General features: G+C 38.3%; 1 protein-coding gene across 4 annotated transcripts in view; it reads left to right on the forward strand.

The window, feature by feature from the left end:
• The window catches only part of LOC126299109 (uncharacterized), a 372,168-nt gene that overhangs the window by 291,055 nt on the left and 62,093 nt on the right, over positions 1 to 19,020 (forward strand). For all 4 annotated transcript variants that reach the window (XM_049990789.1, XM_049990790.1, XM_049990787.1 and 1 more), the window contains 3 exons: positions 6,044 to 6,245; positions 12,110 to 12,271; positions 18,654 to 18,768. In XM_049990789.1, the coding sequence (XP_049846746.1) occupies positions 6,044 to 6,245; positions 12,110 to 12,271; positions 18,654 to 18,768 (479 nt within the window). The remainder of the gene's footprint in view (positions 1 to 6,043; positions 6,246 to 12,109; positions 12,272 to 18,653; positions 18,769 to 19,020) is intronic.

Consider the following 19,020-nt stretch of genomic DNA (forward strand, 5'->3'; position numbering starts at 1 on the left):
CCTCCATGGTGTACACCTAGGCTGCAGCTTCGCCTGGACCTTTCACATGGCCCTAAGGACTCAGTTAACTCTGTGACTCTCCCCTGTAACTTCCTCGTGATTCTCGGCATGTACCAGAACAGTGAGATGGTTTACACCGATGGCTTGATGGCTGATGGTCATGTTGGCTTTGCCTGTATTCATGTAGAATGTATAGAACAACACTCTTTACCAGATGGCTGCAGTATTTTCACTGCAGAGCTGACTGCCATATCTTGTGCTCTCGAGCACATCCACTCATGCCCAAGCGAGTCATTTCCCCTTGAGCAGCCTACAGGCTATTGACCAGTGCTACCATCATCGTCCTTTGGTAGTGACCATCCAGGAGTCAGTCAATGCCCTGGAATGGTCCAGTCATTCAGTGGTGTTTGTGTGGACCCCACATTATGTCAGAATCCCAGGCAACGAACTTGCCAACAGGCTAGCCAAACAGGCTTCACGGAAACTGCTTATGGTGATCGACATCCCTGTAACTGACCTGCAATTGTTATTATGCCACCAGGTTTTTTCGCTTTGGGAGATGGGATGGCATAGTCTCAAGTATGCACAACAAACTGTGTGCCATAAGGAGACTACAAATGTGTGGCAGTCCTCCATGCGGGCCTCTCGCAGGGACTCTGTGATTCTCTGGTGGCTCTGCATTGGCCACGCTTGGGTGACCCACGGCTACCTCCTGCAACTTGAAGACCCGCCTCAGTGTTGATGCGGTGCCTGGTTGACAGTGGCTCACATTCAGGTGCACTGTCCCACTTTGACTGCCCTGTGATGAAATCTTCAGTTACCAGACTCATTGCCGCTAATTTTATCTGACAATGCCTCATCGGCTGATTTATGTTTTATTTGTGAGGGTGGGATTTATCATATGATCTAAGTTTTAGCACATGTCCTTTGTCCCTCTATGTCCTCCACCCTAGTGCTTTTAGGGTGGAGGTTTTAATGCATTGCAGAGTGGCTGGCTTCACCTTTTTATTCTCATGGTCAGCCAGCCATGGTAATCTGTTTTGTCCTTTTAATCTCTTCTACCTGTGTTTTGCGTTTCTGTGGTTTTCTTCTCCCCTCTTGTCCATTTAAGTGTTTGTTGCCCTTCCATCATTCTTGTGGTTTTTTTTTCCTTTCTCTCCGTTTTCTGTTGTCAGTCTCGCTTGTTTTATTCTCACCCTTGTGACGTTGTTTTATTCTGAAAAAGGGACCGATGACCTAGCAGTTTGGTCCCTTCCCCGTCTTTTAAACCAACCAACCAATCCAGAATTTTCTCAGGTTCTCAGCAAGATCTTTTGCTATGGTATGGTTGTGAAAGGTTTGTATGCTTCATGCACCAATGTTTTTACAGACACGCAAATTTCTACTAACTTTTGCATGTCATCATTTGTGTGTTCTTTTTCAAACTGAGAGTGAAACAGCCTCTGATTTTGTAGAAATGGCATATTGTAAAATGTGAAGCTGCTGCAAGAACAATTAAAAATATACAGCAGCTTCATGTGTTGCAATACATCACTTCTGTGATTTATCGAAGCTGTGGAACACATCCAACAAAAATTATATTAATCTTTGCTTCCTCAACATTTTCTGAAGTTTGTTATTAAACTGCTTTGAATCTTTTCCATCATTAATCCACTTACTTCATACATACTTCTCCAAAATCTTATTGGCAATAAGTTTAAACTTTGCCCATAATTTCTCTGCATTCATCATATTGTAACTATATGATGGTCATTCATTGTCTAAGCAGGATGCTAACAACTGCTTAATTGCTCTTTCTAGGAAGAATACTCCTGTAGCCTTCTTGATTGGTTTGCTAACTTTAGTAATAACCATTGTATGATGACATCACAATCACTAATCCTTGTCTCTACTCAGACACTGTTTATAAAGTGAGGTCTGTTTGTTTCTACAAGGCCTAAAATGTTTCCTTTGCATGTGGACTGTCAAAAGAACTGTTCAAGACAGCTCCCAAGAATTCTGTTCAAAACTGCTTCCCAAGACTGTCTGTCCCTACCACCTGCAATTAATCCATAGACATCTCAGGGTATCCTCAGTAGGTTACAGTCATCTCCAACTGATATTGCAAGATCTGGACATTTCCATGTTACTAAGCATAGGATTTCTTTGAATGATTCTAAAACTGTCACAGCATGATTGAGTGGCTAGTAAAAACATCCAATAATTAATGTGAGTTCACCTAAACCATTTAACCATGTGCAGTTGACTTTACAGTTAGACTCAATTTTGGCCTTAATAAACACAACATTCTTTTCAGCCGTAATGAACACATACCCTCCTATGGTATCTAATCTGTCTGTCTGATTTAAGTTCCAGGCCTCACTAAATATTTTGGAGGTTTCTATTTTGGATTTCAGCAAGCTCTCAGTTCGAAAAGTAACTTGAGTGTAACAGCTTTCCTGGAGGGAAGTAAATTCAGGAACTTTGTTACAAAGACTTTGACAGTGTACTGCTGCAATTAGGTCATCAATGTAATTAACACACTGTAGTATGCTTTGGATGGCATGTATCAGATAATGTTGAAAAATGGAAGACAGACCACAATCCCATATGGAAGCCTTTCATATATATACTTGTCAAATGGGGTCTAAGACTTGCTATGTTTCCACCTTCATATGTAACTGTAACTATACTTTGCCTAGATCTGCTTTTGAAACGAATTAGTTCCTGGGTAAATTTGGATGTATATTGGGGTATATGTCTATATTTCATTGAATATTTTTTGTGAACTCAAATACATCAAAAAGCATATCAAACTGTTTGACCTTTAGGATTTCCCAACTGCTAGATGAAATAGGAGAGATCACCTCTGGTCTTTCAGACTGTCTAGTTCTTTCTAAATATGTTCTGTTCTGCAAATAAGACTTGTCGTGCACAACATAATGGAGGCTGTATTTCCAACTAAAGAGATGCATGAGCCTCAAAGTTATTTTCACTCCCATGTTGGTCCAATTAATTCATGTTATCCCTTACACAGCTCATCTAAATCATTAAATGGAATGTATTTTGATGCTAGGTTCACTTTATCGAATACTTGCTGAATACCCGGCATTGCCCAGATATGTATTTATTCCAGTCTGCTATTAATTCATCTCCTCCATCTGCACTCTCTGTCCTCCTCCTCCTCCTCCTCCTCCTCCTCTCCCTGTCCATCTTTTCCTCCCCCACTCGCTGTTAATCTCCTCCTTCCTCCTCTCTCTTTCCATCTCCTCCTCTGTCCTCTCTCTGTCCATCTTCTCCTCTATTCTCTCTCTGTCCATCTCCTCCTCCTCCTCCTTCTGCCTCCCTCCCTCCAGCTATGATTAGCAATTAACCACATTGACCTAAAGAGTGACACTGAGCCATATGCCTACTATATTACTAACATCAAATATGCTACTGTGACAAGCGTCAACAATACTGCTTACATCTGTGACTTTGTTGTGAATTTTGGTAATTTCCCTCTCCTGTTTTACTGAATACATCTTCTGACATCATATCAACAGACTCTTTATTATTAATTAATTCTTGCACTGACAGAAAATTTGAAACTGCTTAGATCCTCCTTCAAGTTGTCAACCGGCATGATTCTACTGGTTAAATGGCCTTTCACTCCTCTTACTTCTTTGTTTACACTGTCTATTTTATCCCCTAAGATTTTTGTGAGCTGTTTAAATAAGTTGCTGTTGCTGCCTAACATTCTCCAGTGATCAAATCCTTGAAAAGGGGAGCTTAAACTACTTAAGCCTCCGTCTACAGCTCCCTCTCCATGACTTTTGTCATGTAAATTGCCATTGTTCACCACTGTCTTGTTCTAAGCCTGCATTCTCATCTACCTTCTGTTCCTGACCAACAGCTTCATCTAGATCACTTATTAAAAATAAGTTACTAATGAATGAATCTAAACGTAAAGTTCTTCGCACAACTGATACACTAAGATGAACAAAGTAGATGATATTAATGTTTTGAAGTACTTTCTCAGTTGTTGAAGTCCATGATGTTGATTGTAACATGTCTGATTTTGGTTTAAAAATTAAATCTCTCTCCTCTAAGTTTGGCTCCAACATATTGGTCCACAGCCCTGGTTCATATTTGTAGATTATCATGTTAATTCTATTTTCTCTACAGTCGGCATAACTGAAACTCAAAACAGCATTATCACTTTATCCTCTATTTGTTTGGAACCCAGCTCCTTCACCACATGAAGACATAACTTCTTTTCCAATTAAATGTGTTTTATTTCTTCACAGTTAAAATGTCATAAACTTACTTCAATTTAAACTCAATGAAATATAAATAGTTAAGATGGGTTGTTTAACTAAGTCAGTTAAGTTCCTCATATTTAGTGTCCTGGAATTCTTCACAAGAACAAGATCTGGATGTATATCCATTTAGTGTGCTAGGTAAATTAATTGAAAGATACACTTTCATACAAGTTATGACATTTTATTACTCAGAGTGACACAGATGGTCTGTTGTGAATATCAGATCAACAGCGAACCCTGAACCCTCTGAGTCATACCCTTATATACACTTTCAAACAATTACTTCATTGTTGACTACAGTTTTAAGATATTACAATTAAAAAATATCTCATCAGGTTAATTTGACACACATACAGAAATGTTACAATGGCTAATATTCATTCCATACATACAGATCAGCCAAAACACAATGTTATCACTTGAATTTACATCAGATATGCAGACCAAACAATGATCAGTTCCATTAATTACTAAATAACAAATCTAAGTACAGTGTTCCTGCCATGTTTTCAACAGATCTTTGATTAGAGTTTTTGGCCAGTATTAACTGTAATTCTGTCTTTTGCTCAGAAAGTACCTCTTGTGATCTTTTTTTTTTTTTATGTGTGTCGGTTTCATTATTTTGCAAAATTTTATAATTATTCTGAAAACTAGTAAATTTTGTTACATACATTTGTACAAATTTGGATAAAAGGAGTTCTCATGTTATTCCAAACATTTCTTTAAGCATTTTGGTCAACAAAATGAAAATGAGTGATATGGTATAACACAGTTTTATTATATGTTAATTAAAACAGAATATGGCAATTAAAGATTTCCTACCAATTGACCAAGTTTTGTTGGTATTTGATAATCATCTACATATTACATCATTAACAAGGTAGATATCACTGGTTGTGACATTTAAATAATCATTTTAATTTGAATCCGGGTGCTGACTTGCCTGCAATATGACTCTAAAAATGCTATTCAGCTGCTGAAATGAAGGAGATCCAGATGGTAGTAAATCCTATATTGTGCTGACATGTTACAGGCAAAGCGTATTATCAGAGTGCTGGATGATGGGATTTGCCCAGGATGTGCCAGCACAATATAGTATTTACTACCCTCTGGATCTCCATTTCAGCAGCCCATCAGTATTTTTAGAGTCATATTTATATTGATTGTGATTATAGCTGCATATCTCCATAAAGTCCTTAAGTTTGATTTATGTTTTCCAAAGTGGTCTGTTACATTTCAGCTGACAGAAGAAGTATTCCAACATATTAATCAGTTAACTCAACTGAAGACCCAAGGACATTCATAAGCATACAGTGTATCCTAGTTTTAATTGCTTTAATTTGATTACCAGCACAATGACTTCCTGGACTTTTTGTTTAAAAGAAGTGGATTGAGGAATGCTATATACAAATAACAGACATGTGACAAGTAGTTGTCAGTGGTTTCTGCAGCATGGGCTATTAACCTTACATTGAACTTTGAGGTGTACTTATTACACTTGATTGCTGCATTTCTATCTGGGCTGTTGTAAATACCATTTGATTTGATTTGTCAGTGTAGTTTAATATTACTGCAGAGAATTACAATGTGATCACATTAATCATAACCTGTTCATGTCATATTTTAAGATGGCAGGCAAATGTTTAGTCAGTTCTGTGACACGTTGGTATGTGGTGTGGTAGGATTAGCTCATGAAGAAAGATGACTTTCACTTTTACTTACTTCCATAACAGAGAAAACTAATATAGGATTTCTTCCAGGTGATCTCACTCTACTGAACATGGGACTGAGTGATGATGAGTATATGTGTCTGTCTTATGAAATTGATGTGATAATACATGCTGCAGCAACAGTAAATTTAATTTACCCATACAGAGCTCTTCATGGTCCTAATGTTCTTGGGACAGACAATATATTGAGATTTGCTCTAGATAACAAGATAAAACCAATACATTATATCAGGTTAGTGGTTATAATACATAACAAAATAGTACATTCATAAATGAGTTAATTACAACATTTTTCCCTGTACACTAACATATATATTTCTGTGATCCAACTCATATGCAAGAGGGTGAATGTTGGCTGTATGAAACTGTTAAATTACTTTAAGTAGAATAAAAGATTTAAGCAAGTATAAAAGTGATGCTTAATGCAAATTGAAAAAAAGGATAAGTTCTTCATACAAAAAGAGGCAGACAATGTATGTAGTAAGTATGAGGGTGGTCTGAAAAGTTCTCGGAAAGGAATAGAAAAAAAGTACTTACATCATTGAATTTTTTTTATTTTTCAATGTAGTCTCCTTATAGATTAATGCACTTGGTCCAGCACCTTGAGCCCATCTCGATAATGAGTTTCTACCATTCCTGCAAAATAGTTGTCAACTCCAACTATCAATTCTTCGTTTGAAGTGAATCTTCATCCACCAAGAAAAATTTTCAGTTTTGGGAAGAGATGGAAGTCTGATGGAGCCATATCAGGTGAATAAGGCGGGTGTAGCAACACTTCATACCTTAGTTTGTGTAATTTTGACATGGTGACAGCACAGATGTGAGGGGAATGCATTGTCTTGATGGAAAATGACTTTCTTCCTTGATAAACCTGACCTTTTTTCGCATATTTTTTGTTGCAATTTGTCCAGGAGGTTAGCATAGTTTTCTCAAGTAATTGTTTGCCCAGTGGGGAGATAATCTACAAACAGAATCCCCTTCACATCCCTGAACACTGATGCCGTGACCTTTCCCACCGAAGGAATTGTCTTTGCTTTCTTTGGTGGCAGAGAATCAGCACATTTCAACTCATTTGGCTGTCGTTTTGTTCTGAGGTACAGTAGTGCACCCAAGTTTCATCTGTGGTCACAAACCAATGCAAAAAATCTTGTTTGTTTCTCCTAAAATGGGCCAAACATTGTTCCGATATGTCCATTCTCATGCATTTTTGGTCCAGCGTAAAGAGTCACAGTACCTATCTTGCAGATAATTTTTTCATCTCCAATTCTTCAGTTAAAATGTGATATACCATTTTGGATGACAGCTGGGAAGCGTGAGCAATTTCATGCACTTTCAATTGGCGATCTTCCATGACCATTTTGGGCACTTTTGCAATGATTTCTAATGACAAATCATGGCTACCCACTGAGCGGATCATCATCTAAGCTCTCTCGGCCAAATTTAAATTTATTTGTCCACTTGGCAACAGTTGAATATGAAGGAATAGAGTCCCCCAGTGTATTCTGGAAATTGGAATGAATGTCCTTTGCTTCCATACCTTTCTTTACAAAGTACTTAAAATCACTGCTCAAATCTCGATTTTTTTTTCCATCTTCACAAATCTCTACATGGGACAATAACAAAACCACATCACCACCACAGCTCTTTTCCAAGAGCACTGACATGTCACATGTTTACAGGCAACAGTCCAATGAATATCATGTGAACAACTTGTTGTGCTAGTGCTAACCTCTTGTGGTGATTCCGAGAACTTTTCAAACCACCCTCGTAAAGCAAGGAAATGGAAATGAATGGCAGGTTGTAATGTTTTGCTTTAGGAATATGACTTTTTATCAAAAACAGTAAGTAACGGAATAAGTGTCAATATAGTTATGACAAAGTCAGAACTCAGTACTAATGTGCTGTTTAATTGAAGTATGACTCGTAGTGTTTTCACAACCACCCTTGAAAATGTTGTAAACTATATTACACTCACCAAGAGTACCCAAAATGCTATCAGTTGAATACTTATGGACAAGGGATAAGATTTTTAGAAACTGGTGCAATATTGATATTAAAAATATACATATAGGCTCACATTTCTCTTAAAGAGTAGAAGCTGTTGATGATTTCATGAAATGATGATTGGAAGAAGATTAGTGAAGCTATCAAATTATTGCTTTAGATTTTCCCTTTCTTCTTTTCTGTTTGTAAATGCTACTGCAGTTGTAAATTGAGGTGAAATCAAAGTTCAAATATCTGATATTTGTGGGGCATGGACGAAATTATATAAACACCCACCTGATTCGGTAAAAATCCTCATGACAGGCTGCACCATAAATGACCAGTACTACCTGTGAAGTGTCTGACAACTCTGATGACTTTGTGGAACTTTCTGACAGTTTAAAACTGTGTGTTATACCAGTAATCACACATAGACTATTGGCTTTTGCACATGGTACTCTTGCCTGTTGAACTATGCAGAGATTATTGATGGCCCATCTCTACTTCTTCAGTTCCACCAACATCACCCTTCTAGTTACCAAATCTCACAGTAGTTCTAATGCATGTACTGATGATGAACCAACATTCTAGTATAAAGAAGATATTGGAATAGGGCTTTCTCACAGCCTATGGATTCGTTTTGAAATGAATATTTTACTAACAAATAATGCCTTCATAGCTCAACAAGTACTAAAATGGCCTGCAAAAGGTAATGATCCACATTCAAGTCCCAATCTGGCATAGAGTTTTAATTTATCAGGGAGTTTTACAGCAACAGGGAAGGGAGAGACTAATACTCTTCAGTGCAGAGTGAAAGGTTCAGTTTCTAATGACATTATTTTAAACAAAATTGTAAATATACTCATCCCATCAATAGCAGTTTGTCCCCAACACTTAAGTGATGATGACAAATGTATCACTCGCCCTATTTCATCCTGTGTAAGCATTCCCCACATGAGAATACCTCTGCATTCTGTCTGAATGGTGTTTTCTTGGCAAGCATGCTGCATTGCCTTACATGTTCTTTGGCATATTCATACATTGCTCTCAATGTGTACATAGATGTTGTAACATAAGCAACTACCAGTGTGACAATAAAAATCAAAGTTTATTATTTTGTGTTTTGCTTCTTTAAATTCATGAGAACAAAGGATATCACAAATCTACTAAATACAGTAGTCGTATGTCACTAAAATAAAGGATAATTATTAGCTTCAATGTTCATTACTAAATTGACAATGGGGGTTACAATCTCTTTGCTGCAGTCTCCACCTTTCTGGGTTTTAATTTTATGGAACATAAGTGTAACATTCTAAATAACTGACAAACACATGCCCTTTGATTTTGATTGAAATTCATTGAAACTATCTTGAACTGAGTTTACACAGACCTTCAACACTGATATGTGAGCTGGATTGGAGTCAACACAGTCTCTTGGCATTCACAGCCTCCAGTCAATATCGTATTTCTAGCAATTAAAGGTGGTCTGAATATCATTAGTAATACAATTTAGATTGACTTACAGTTACTTAAATTAATTATAAATAAAATAGGATGCCCTATGGCATACATTATGAGGTGCAAAAAGAGATTTTCCTGAATCACTGAAAACTTTTTTGTGACTGTGGTACAACTTTTAAACTCCAATACATGTTTCTTGGTCTGCTGTGTTGCAATGTACAGTGACTCACCAGTCCAGGTAACATTGTATCATGGCTCAAGTGTCTAATGGTGGTAATCTTATGTCCCTCTTAATCTCTGTACCCTTGTGTATTCAAAGACCAGAGGTGGCTTCTGTACCCCATATCAAGGAGGCAGCTTGGGATGTAAGGGTTTCACTTCTTATTATTATATTACATTGGAAGAAGGAAGGAAGGAACATTAGGGTTTAATTACCTGTTCATGACAGTCCTTAAAGACAGGACCAGCATTGAATTAGTGGATGCTTTGCTGTTGTGTGGTCTGCCTGTCTGCTTTTACTATCTGCAATAATTGATGAAAGCCTCTGTGATCAACAGATTAATGACTGTGATAGTTAACTCAGGTGACAGAGGATTTTTCCTAGCCAACATCCTGGCCAGAACAAATGACCTGATACTGCACATCTTGTCCATCATACGTTCAACTGCCAATCTGTAGGTCAGTATGAAGTCTAATTACACCTGTCCTGTGGCACATCAAGCTACTCCATTCATTGTAGCAAGAGAAATGGTCTCTCTCCAGTATGGTGACTATCTTTAATTTTGTTACTCACAGTGAAGAATTCAATGGTCAATAGCTGTGTTGTGGTGGATACACTGGTTCCCATAGGGCACTAAAGTTAATCAATGTTGACTGTGGTAGCACTGGGATTGGGTGACAATCAAGGCTGCCATGCACTGTTGACCTACCAGAGTGCACTCACCCTCAAGATGCCAATTGAGGAGTTGCTGCAAGTCGCAAAAACTGACAATGTCCGGGAGATTGGTGTTCTGATCCCATGCTCATACATTTCTGCATTCAGTGATGCCAGTCATCTGAGGATGACACAGTGATCAGTCAGTAGTGTTGGGCATTCCGAAGCCTGAGCCTCTCTGGACAGAGTTTAGCTAGAAATATTTTATAGGGTTGGTGTACAGCTTTAATGAATGTTAAGAACTGCATTATGCAATACACAGCTGTAACGGTACATTTTATCACAGACAATCAATTTCACTCTAGGCTCAGACCATCATCAGGTTCACTGAACCAAAGAAGAATACAAATACATGTAACAAAGTGTGTAACATAAAAGTATACAGCTGTTTAGTGAAGCAACAATAAATACATCACAACTTATATCTCTGTAACAAAGTACTTATAAAACCACCTCAGCTATTCATCTTTGTAATTACAGTATGAGGTATTGGATGTACAATGTTCCATCATTACTACCAGCTGTATATGTATAACATTGTGTCAACATGCCCTCGTAGCCACTAATGTGGACTGTGCAGAGTAGGTCAAATATTATCCAGTGAAACATCTAAAACAAAACAAAGATACACCAACTAAAAACAATGACTATCAATACCTCTCTGATGTCAACATGATATATAATAACAAACTCAAGGTGCACCCACTATGTAATTACTTCAGAATAATTCAACAGAAACTGAATCCTGGTCTCTACTTTCATGCAGAGAGTTTACCTGCTCTTTGAGTTCACAGTTGTTTATCTCTCTGTACCACATCTTCTCATCCCTGTGATGGTTGAGCAAAATAGCTGTATCACTATCTTCTTTGTTCAGTAGGTTTTGAAAAATGGAATTCATAATTTAAGCCTTCACTTTGTTTTCTCTCATTTTTGTATCACTTTGTTCAACAAGAAACTGAATGGACAGTTATTATCTGAGATCTAATTTCATACATGAACAAAACATTTGGAGTTCTTATATAGTGGCGTAAAAATAATTTTGCTATTAACTTAGTCAAGTATTTCTCACATTGTTCATTGTATAGTCGTTACTATTCAGTTATAATTCTGGTTTTTTTCCCAGTAGTCTCTTGCCAGAATAAAATTTTCCTTGTAGAGCAGAAAATGTTGGAAAAAATCATTTCTAAGAAGTAATCACTGTATATAAGCTTCTATTGCTTTTCCTTCTGCATACAATTCTCAAGCATCTGAGCCATCCAGACACACCTAATGACTGATCTAGATCTTCAGTCTGCCAATACTTCTTTTACTAATATATTTCTCTTTACACAACCTGAGAAATATGACACAAAAAGATAAAATGTAAAACCTAAATGGGCATGAACAAATGGTGTACAAGTAATCCTCCAATTAGCTTAGGGTTGTGTTATGGCTTTGGGAAGGTTGTCCATACACTGAAACAGGTATCAAATGCACACTAACCAAATATTCATTAGGCACTAACCTTGTACTGAAAACAGAATAACACAAGGAAGTAAAAAACAAATTAATTGTTTCATTGTGGAAACTGAGAATTTACACTTGTCCTCTTGCATACATTCCCATTAATAAAGGACCATTGTTGTTCATTACCAAATTCTTCACATCTCCCCATTAATCTGTAATATGGCTTTACACAATTTTCAGAATAAATATCAATATTTTGTATCATTTCACAGTACTAATGCAGTGTATCCAGAAGGAATGGTTGACTGTGGAGAAGACGATGACATGTCACAATATGCACAACACCTTAAATGTGGATATGCGCAGTCAAAGTGGGTTGCAGAGCAGCTTGTTCTTAAACTTAGAACAAGAGGTCATCCAGTGTCAATTTACAGGTGAGATATGTCTTCAAATATGACAGATTTAGAGTATTTTTGACTGAACCACTTAGGTAAAAATGGCAGCATCTACAAAAATGGTAGGGAATTGTAAGTTGTCAAGAATGGCATCAACAACTACTGAGAAAGTAAAAAAATACATTCCTGTTTTGCATTACATAAGACAAAAACCATGATGTTCATTACATGAATGTGACTGAAATTCTTAGTCATTTTAAATTCCGATCCTTACATGTATTTGCAACATTTTCACCAACCTATTACCATAAATTTGTTACACTACTGTAAGTACACTGACTGATTACGTCATTGCAGACTATGTCTACCTCTAGCTGAAGATGTTTGTATTACTCTCAGTACTATCAAAAGCACTGTCATGAGGTAAAAGCTTACCTTCTAGTAAAATGATAATATTCCTTATCTGTTCTCTTGCACACTAAGTGTCAATTTATTTCATTTCTCTTACACTTTGAGCACCAGTTCATGCCAATAGGAAGAGCAACTTATTCTCTACTTACAAATTTATATGTTGTGTGTTCACACATAAGAACAGTTTTGTTGTTAATGTGTGAAAGAAGAGTTGCACCAGGGATGAAGTTCTGAAGTAACAAACATTGGCAAACTGTGTTATTTTACATACTAAGTGTTATAAGTAGCAGCTACATCCAGAAAAATGTGTGATACCTCCTCATTACCTTTTAACATATGTAACTTAGGAAACATATAAAATAGTCCACATCAGCCTCACTGCTGGTGAAGTACAAGTCCACTATGTACACTACTCTGGTTGCTATTATTGCTGTCTGAGACTGGAACTCTGATTGCAACTGTGACTGTCTGCAACTGCAAGTCTGACGACTCGACTCGACTCAGTGACTCACTGGATGACTGACTGGGCCCCCCAGTCGATAGTGGCAATCTAAATACTGGTGGCTGAGAGGGCATTGGTGGTATGTTTCATGCATGTCTGTCTTTGGCCTCTCTGCTGATAGTCTTGCTTGCTCCAGTGCCTACTATCAATCTTCTAGCAACTTCTTAGCCACCTGGAGTGCTGGCAGCAACTTATGCCAGCACATTCAGATCTTAGTGTAGTGTAGATGTCGTGGAAGATGTATTTCTGCCACAAAGTAATATGGTGATACATTCGGTATAGAGATGGCTATACTATGCCACATGCTGTATGAAACAAACGTGTCTTGGTGTTGATTTGATTTACACAGGGAGACAAAAAATTAGTAGTCTTAGCCCTCTGTTGCCTGTACTGAAACTTAGTTTATTGTGCAGTTTCTCTCTGTGTTGTTCTAGAAAAGCCAGCCAGTACTCTTAAAGAAGACTCTTCACAAGGTCTGTATTATATAAGGTTTCTTCAGCAATTAATGACACAAATATTCTGTGTCCTTTAGTCTCCAGTGCTTTTTATTGGAAGACTACATCTGGTGCAGTTTCGTCCCCCTCACCACATAGTCTATACTTACGAGCTTCTTTCTCTATACCCATCAGGTGCAGGTGCTTCCTGAAGTTCCCATAGCCAGTCATTTTCTATCTCCTGATCTAGCTACATAATTTTGGTTTTACCATTGCCCTAGTGATGGGTAAGACAATTTCTCCTGTCCTGGCCTGCCTATCAGCTTGTTCATTACTGCTAATCACTGAGTAACTGTGGACCCATAGCAGGTTTACCCTGTTGCTTTGCCTTAGCCTCATAAAGGATTTATGACATTCTGCAATGATCTTTGATGTCACTGCTTGGGCTGATAGTGATTTCCGAGTTGCCTGACAATGAATGTAGATGCCATGATACTTGTAGCTCCTTTGTAGATTTTCCTCCATGCCCACTCTGATAACAAATATCTGTGCCAGGAATACCATAGGCAGCTTCCTTAGAGGGAATCCACTCCCCTGTCTAGTCTGTATCCAGGCCCCAGAACCTTCATTTGTTTTTGACCCATCAGTAAACCAAAGTATCATGTCTCCTAAATGGTATCATGGTTCATCCTTCTGATGCTCCCTGCTTCCAACCATTACATTAAAAGGTTCATTGAAGCTGCTGCAAGTTACTGTATAGTCAGCTGACATTTTCTTCACCATTCAAATATTTACCACATTCATTATATTGGTGTAGGATGCTGAATATCCTAAACAGTTTCAGGTTTTTAACCTATGTGCTCCTTCCACTGCCTCCACTGTAACTCAAATATGTAATGAGGGCATGTCCATCATGGTCTCCATCTCAGTTTGGGTGTTCTGCTAATACCTCCTGTTTTGGCTAGGCAGACCTATCTCTGCACCTTCCCAAGCTCCTTAGCAGCTACCTTCTGTTCTATATTATTCAACCATTCCGTAGCCCCATAAATTATCATAAGCCTCATTACAGAGGTGTACCAGGTGATTAAGATTTCAGTTGTTTCTTATAGACAAACTATAAAAGTCAGAAACATATTGCATGTGTCGCTGGATAGAGGAAGGTTCAAAGTTTTGACACAGCTGCACTGTTGTTTGTTGCAACACAGCATCTACACCACAAGGGAAATCATTTTGTGTGTTGGAATTTCCACAAAGTCAGTGCATTGTCCAAGTGCAATGTGCATTCTGCTATTGATTCAGTAAAAAGCCACCACTGCAAAGTAGATTTATGACTGTCATACAAAATTCTTGGAGTTTGGTTGGATCTGCAAAGTGAACAGCACTGGTCAGCCAAGCACCTCATGAAAATGTTGAGTGTATCAGAGATGTGTTCACATGGAGTCCTCAGAAGCCCACAAGACGGGCAGGGCAGGAACTTCAACTTCCTGAAACGTCAGTGTGGTGTGTTCTGAAATGATGCCTGCACATGAAGCTTTGCATGTTGCAGTTATGGCAACTGCTTTCTGGCAACCATAAAAGAAAGTAGGAATTTTCATTTCAGTTCTCCAGGATATGGCAGATAACACTTTCTCCAAATGACTCATCTTTTCAGATGAATCAGTGTTTCATCTCTCAGGTGAAGTAAACTGCCATAATATAAAAATTCGATGGTCACAAAGTCCTGGTGTCATTGTTGGACATGAAAGAGACTCACCAAAACTGTATTATGATTTTTGCTGTTTCTGTTTCCAAAATTTATGGATCTTTCTTTTTTTGCAGAGGAAACTGTGACAGGAATGTCATACCTGGACATGCTGTAAAACTGATTGTTTCCTCAACTTCACAAAGATACCAATGATTTCATTTTTACTTGCAACAGCACCCAACCTCACTTTCACCTCGAGGGGCAGCTTCATATTGGTGTGACCTGTGCAACTTTCCAGTCTTTCGGTACAGATCTTTTGTCTAGTGAGTGGTTGTATATGATTGTTAAGTATGGTGCTACTGCATCAGTATACTCTGAAGGGAACCTAACTAGTACACAGTCTGGATCAGAAGACTTGCTTTTATGAAGTGGTTTAAGTTGCTTCACTACTCTGAGGATATCTACTTCTATGTTACTCATGTTGGCAGCTGTTCTTGATTTGAATTCTGGAATATCTACTTCATCATCTTTGGTGAAGGAATTTTGGAAGGCTGTGTTTAGTAATTCTGCTTTAGTAGCACTGTTTTCCATAATATTTCCATTGCTGTTGTGCAGAAAAGCATTGATTTTGTCTTGCTGCTAATATACTTTACATATAACCAGCATGTGTTTGGATTTTGTGCCAGGTTTTGAGTCAGAATGACCTCTGCCCTTATTAACTCACAGAAACTATCTACTTCAATTCTGCAACACGACAAACTACGTCTAACAGCAACAAACACGCCATCACCAACTGTGTTTAGCCTGTCCTTTCTGAGTACCGTTAGGTCCTTCACAAAAATTTTAGCTGAACTTATCTCTGGCTTTCACCAGCTTTCAGTACCTATAATTATTTGAGCATCAGTGCTTTCTATTAGCACTTGGAGCTCTGGTACTATCCCAACACAGCTATGACAATTTACAACTGTTATACTGATGGTTCCTGGATCTACATTCTTCCTGCGTTTTACCTGCATCCTCTGAGACTGAAGCCCTTTTTGTGTTTCCCCAAGACCTTCTAACCTAAAAAACTGCTTAGTCCACACCACATAGCCCCTGCTACCCATTTAGCCACCTTCTGCGTGTAGTGGACTTCTGACCTATTGAGCAGAACCTGAAACCCAACTACCCCCTGACACAAGTTGAGGAATCTGCAACCTACATGGTCACTGAACTGTCTAAGCCTCTGATTCAGACCCTCCAGTCAGCTCCATACCAGAAGTGTGCAATCTGTCCTGTCAACTATGGTGCAAATGGTGAGCTCTGCTTTCATCTTACAAGCAAGACTGGCAGCCTTTACCACTTCTGTTAGCTGCTCGAAACCATAGAGAATCTCTTCCGATCCAAAGCGACACACATAATTGCTACCAATGTGAGCCACCACATGCAGTTTGCTGTACCCTGTGCATCTCATGACAACTGGAAGGACCTGTTCCACATCTGGAATGACTCCACCCAGTATGCACACAGAGTGCACATTGGCTTTCTTCACATCCTTGGCAGCCATGTCCCTAAGGCTCCCCATAATGTGCCTGGCATTGGAGCCCCCAACTACCAATAATCCCACACACTGTGATTGCCTGGATCTTGTAGGCTGAGAGGTTTCCTCTGAAACAGGACAAGCAACTGTATCTTCAGCAAATAGTCACAGATTGTAGCTTACATTATCTGTCAAATCATATATGTATGTAGAGAACAAGAGTAGTCTTATCACACCTCCCTGGGGCACTCTTGATGCTACCAGTGTATCTGATGAACACTCAACATCCAGGACAACATAGTGTTATATTACTTGGAAAGTCTTCCACCCAGTCTCCTGTCTGATAACCCACACCATTATGTCCATATCTTCATTAAAAGTCTGCAGTGCAGCATTATGTCAAACACTTTCTGAAAATCTAGGAAAATGGAATTTGCTGTTAACCTACCTCCATGGTTCACAGGATATTGTGCAACAAAGGGCAAGATGAGTTTTTCTTGAGCAGTGCTTTCTAAATCCATGCTGATTTGTGAATATTTATTATATTCAAACTTAGAACATGCTCAAGACTTCTGCAGGAAGCCAATGTTAAGGAATTGGTCTCTCATTTTGCTGGTCCATTCTTTTAGCTTTCTTGTATAAGGTAGGCACCTGCACTTTTTTCAAGTTGCTTGGGACTTTTACACTGTGTGAAGTATTTGTGATAAATGCAGGTTAAGGGGCCAATGTCAAAGAGTGATCTCTGTGATACCAATTTGGGATTCCAGCTGGACTTACTTATTTATTTGTTTTCAGTTCTTTCAGTTGCTTCTCAATGCCAGGGATGCTTATTTCTATGTCCTCCTTACAGCACTCTGTGTGACAGTCAAATGAAGTTATGTCTGTATGATCGTCCTGCATGTAAGATTTTTTAAATGAGAAATTTAAAACTGCAACTTTCCTTTTGTGTCTTTCATTGTCACATCAGACTGGTTGATGAGTGGCAGAGTGAATGCTTCACCTCATTTAGTGACTTTACATTGGACCAGAATTTTGTGTTTTGGGCAAGATGTTTTGCTAACATATCATGGTGGAAGCTGTATGTCTCACTACATTTTAGGTGAGAATATATTCTAAGATTTGATAACAGTTGAAGATCAGTGACATAGGATGGCATTTTTGTGGGTCATTTCTGTTATCCTTCTTGTAGATGGATGTAACCTGTGCGTTATTGCAACCACTGGGCACAGTTTCTTGTGCAAGGATTCAGCCTGAATACATGACGAGTTTTTGCAATGCTTTCCCAAGACAGTGGATCAGATGCTGAAGTGAAGTGCAATGGCTTAAATCACTGGCTTTTGGTTGTGGAAGAGTACTGTGAGAATGGTGGTGGTGCTGGTAAATGTATGGTAATAGATGCTATAGTACTTGTCTTCCTTCCAACCTTCCTTCTTTTTGTTTCATGCCACATAAGAAATTGACATGGGACTGCCATTATTCTTGAAGTGGTAGTGAGTAATGATAATGATGAATAATCATGATGAGATTGGTGGTGGTGGTGGTAAAAGTATGGTAATAGATGCTGTAGATCTTTGCATTGGGGAAAAATCAGTGATATGCAGAGTGAGTGAATAAAAATCTTTTATCCTAGGAATTAGCTTTACTAATGCCTGGATCACAATTACTGATCCTGTAAAATAAGATTTACTTAATGTGAAGAAGCAATGACTGGGAAAATACTATACACTTGCTCGTTTTTGCAGTAATCTTTGACTTACATTTTAGAAGAACAATATATTGCTTTTGTCTGTCAGAAAGCTATTACTGTAAATAATCCATACATGGAATTATTCTTTTCGTTTTTACTAGCATTTTTTTCAACTTTCTTTCAGATGTGGAAATGTTTCTGGACCACAGGATAAATCTTGCTGGAACCCCAATGACTTCTTTTTGCTCATGCTGCAGAGCTGTATTTATACATCTTCAGCACCAAACATTAACTGGCAGGTGAGTTAATTTACACTAAAATGCTCCAGTTTGATGGAAAAATTAAAGTTCATTGAAATTATAAGTTTGTGGAGGCTGGTGTGTTAAAACTTCAAGCTGAACAAATATATTTCATGGACGACGCAATACATGAAAGTCACAGATCAAGTAAAGAGATTAAGACGTGTGTCAATTGAACAGTCAAATCATAACTGAGAACTGAGTCTGAGTCTAGCGGCCGCTGGCTGTCTGCCCGCTTAGGTGACACTGCTG

The sequence above is a fragment of the Schistocerca gregaria genome, chromosome X (assembly GCF_023897955.1).
Source record: "Schistocerca gregaria isolate iqSchGreg1 chromosome X, iqSchGreg1.2, whole genome shotgun sequence".
In the NCBI taxonomy this organism is placed as follows: Eukaryota; Metazoa; Arthropoda; class Insecta; order Orthoptera; family Acrididae; genus Schistocerca; species Schistocerca gregaria.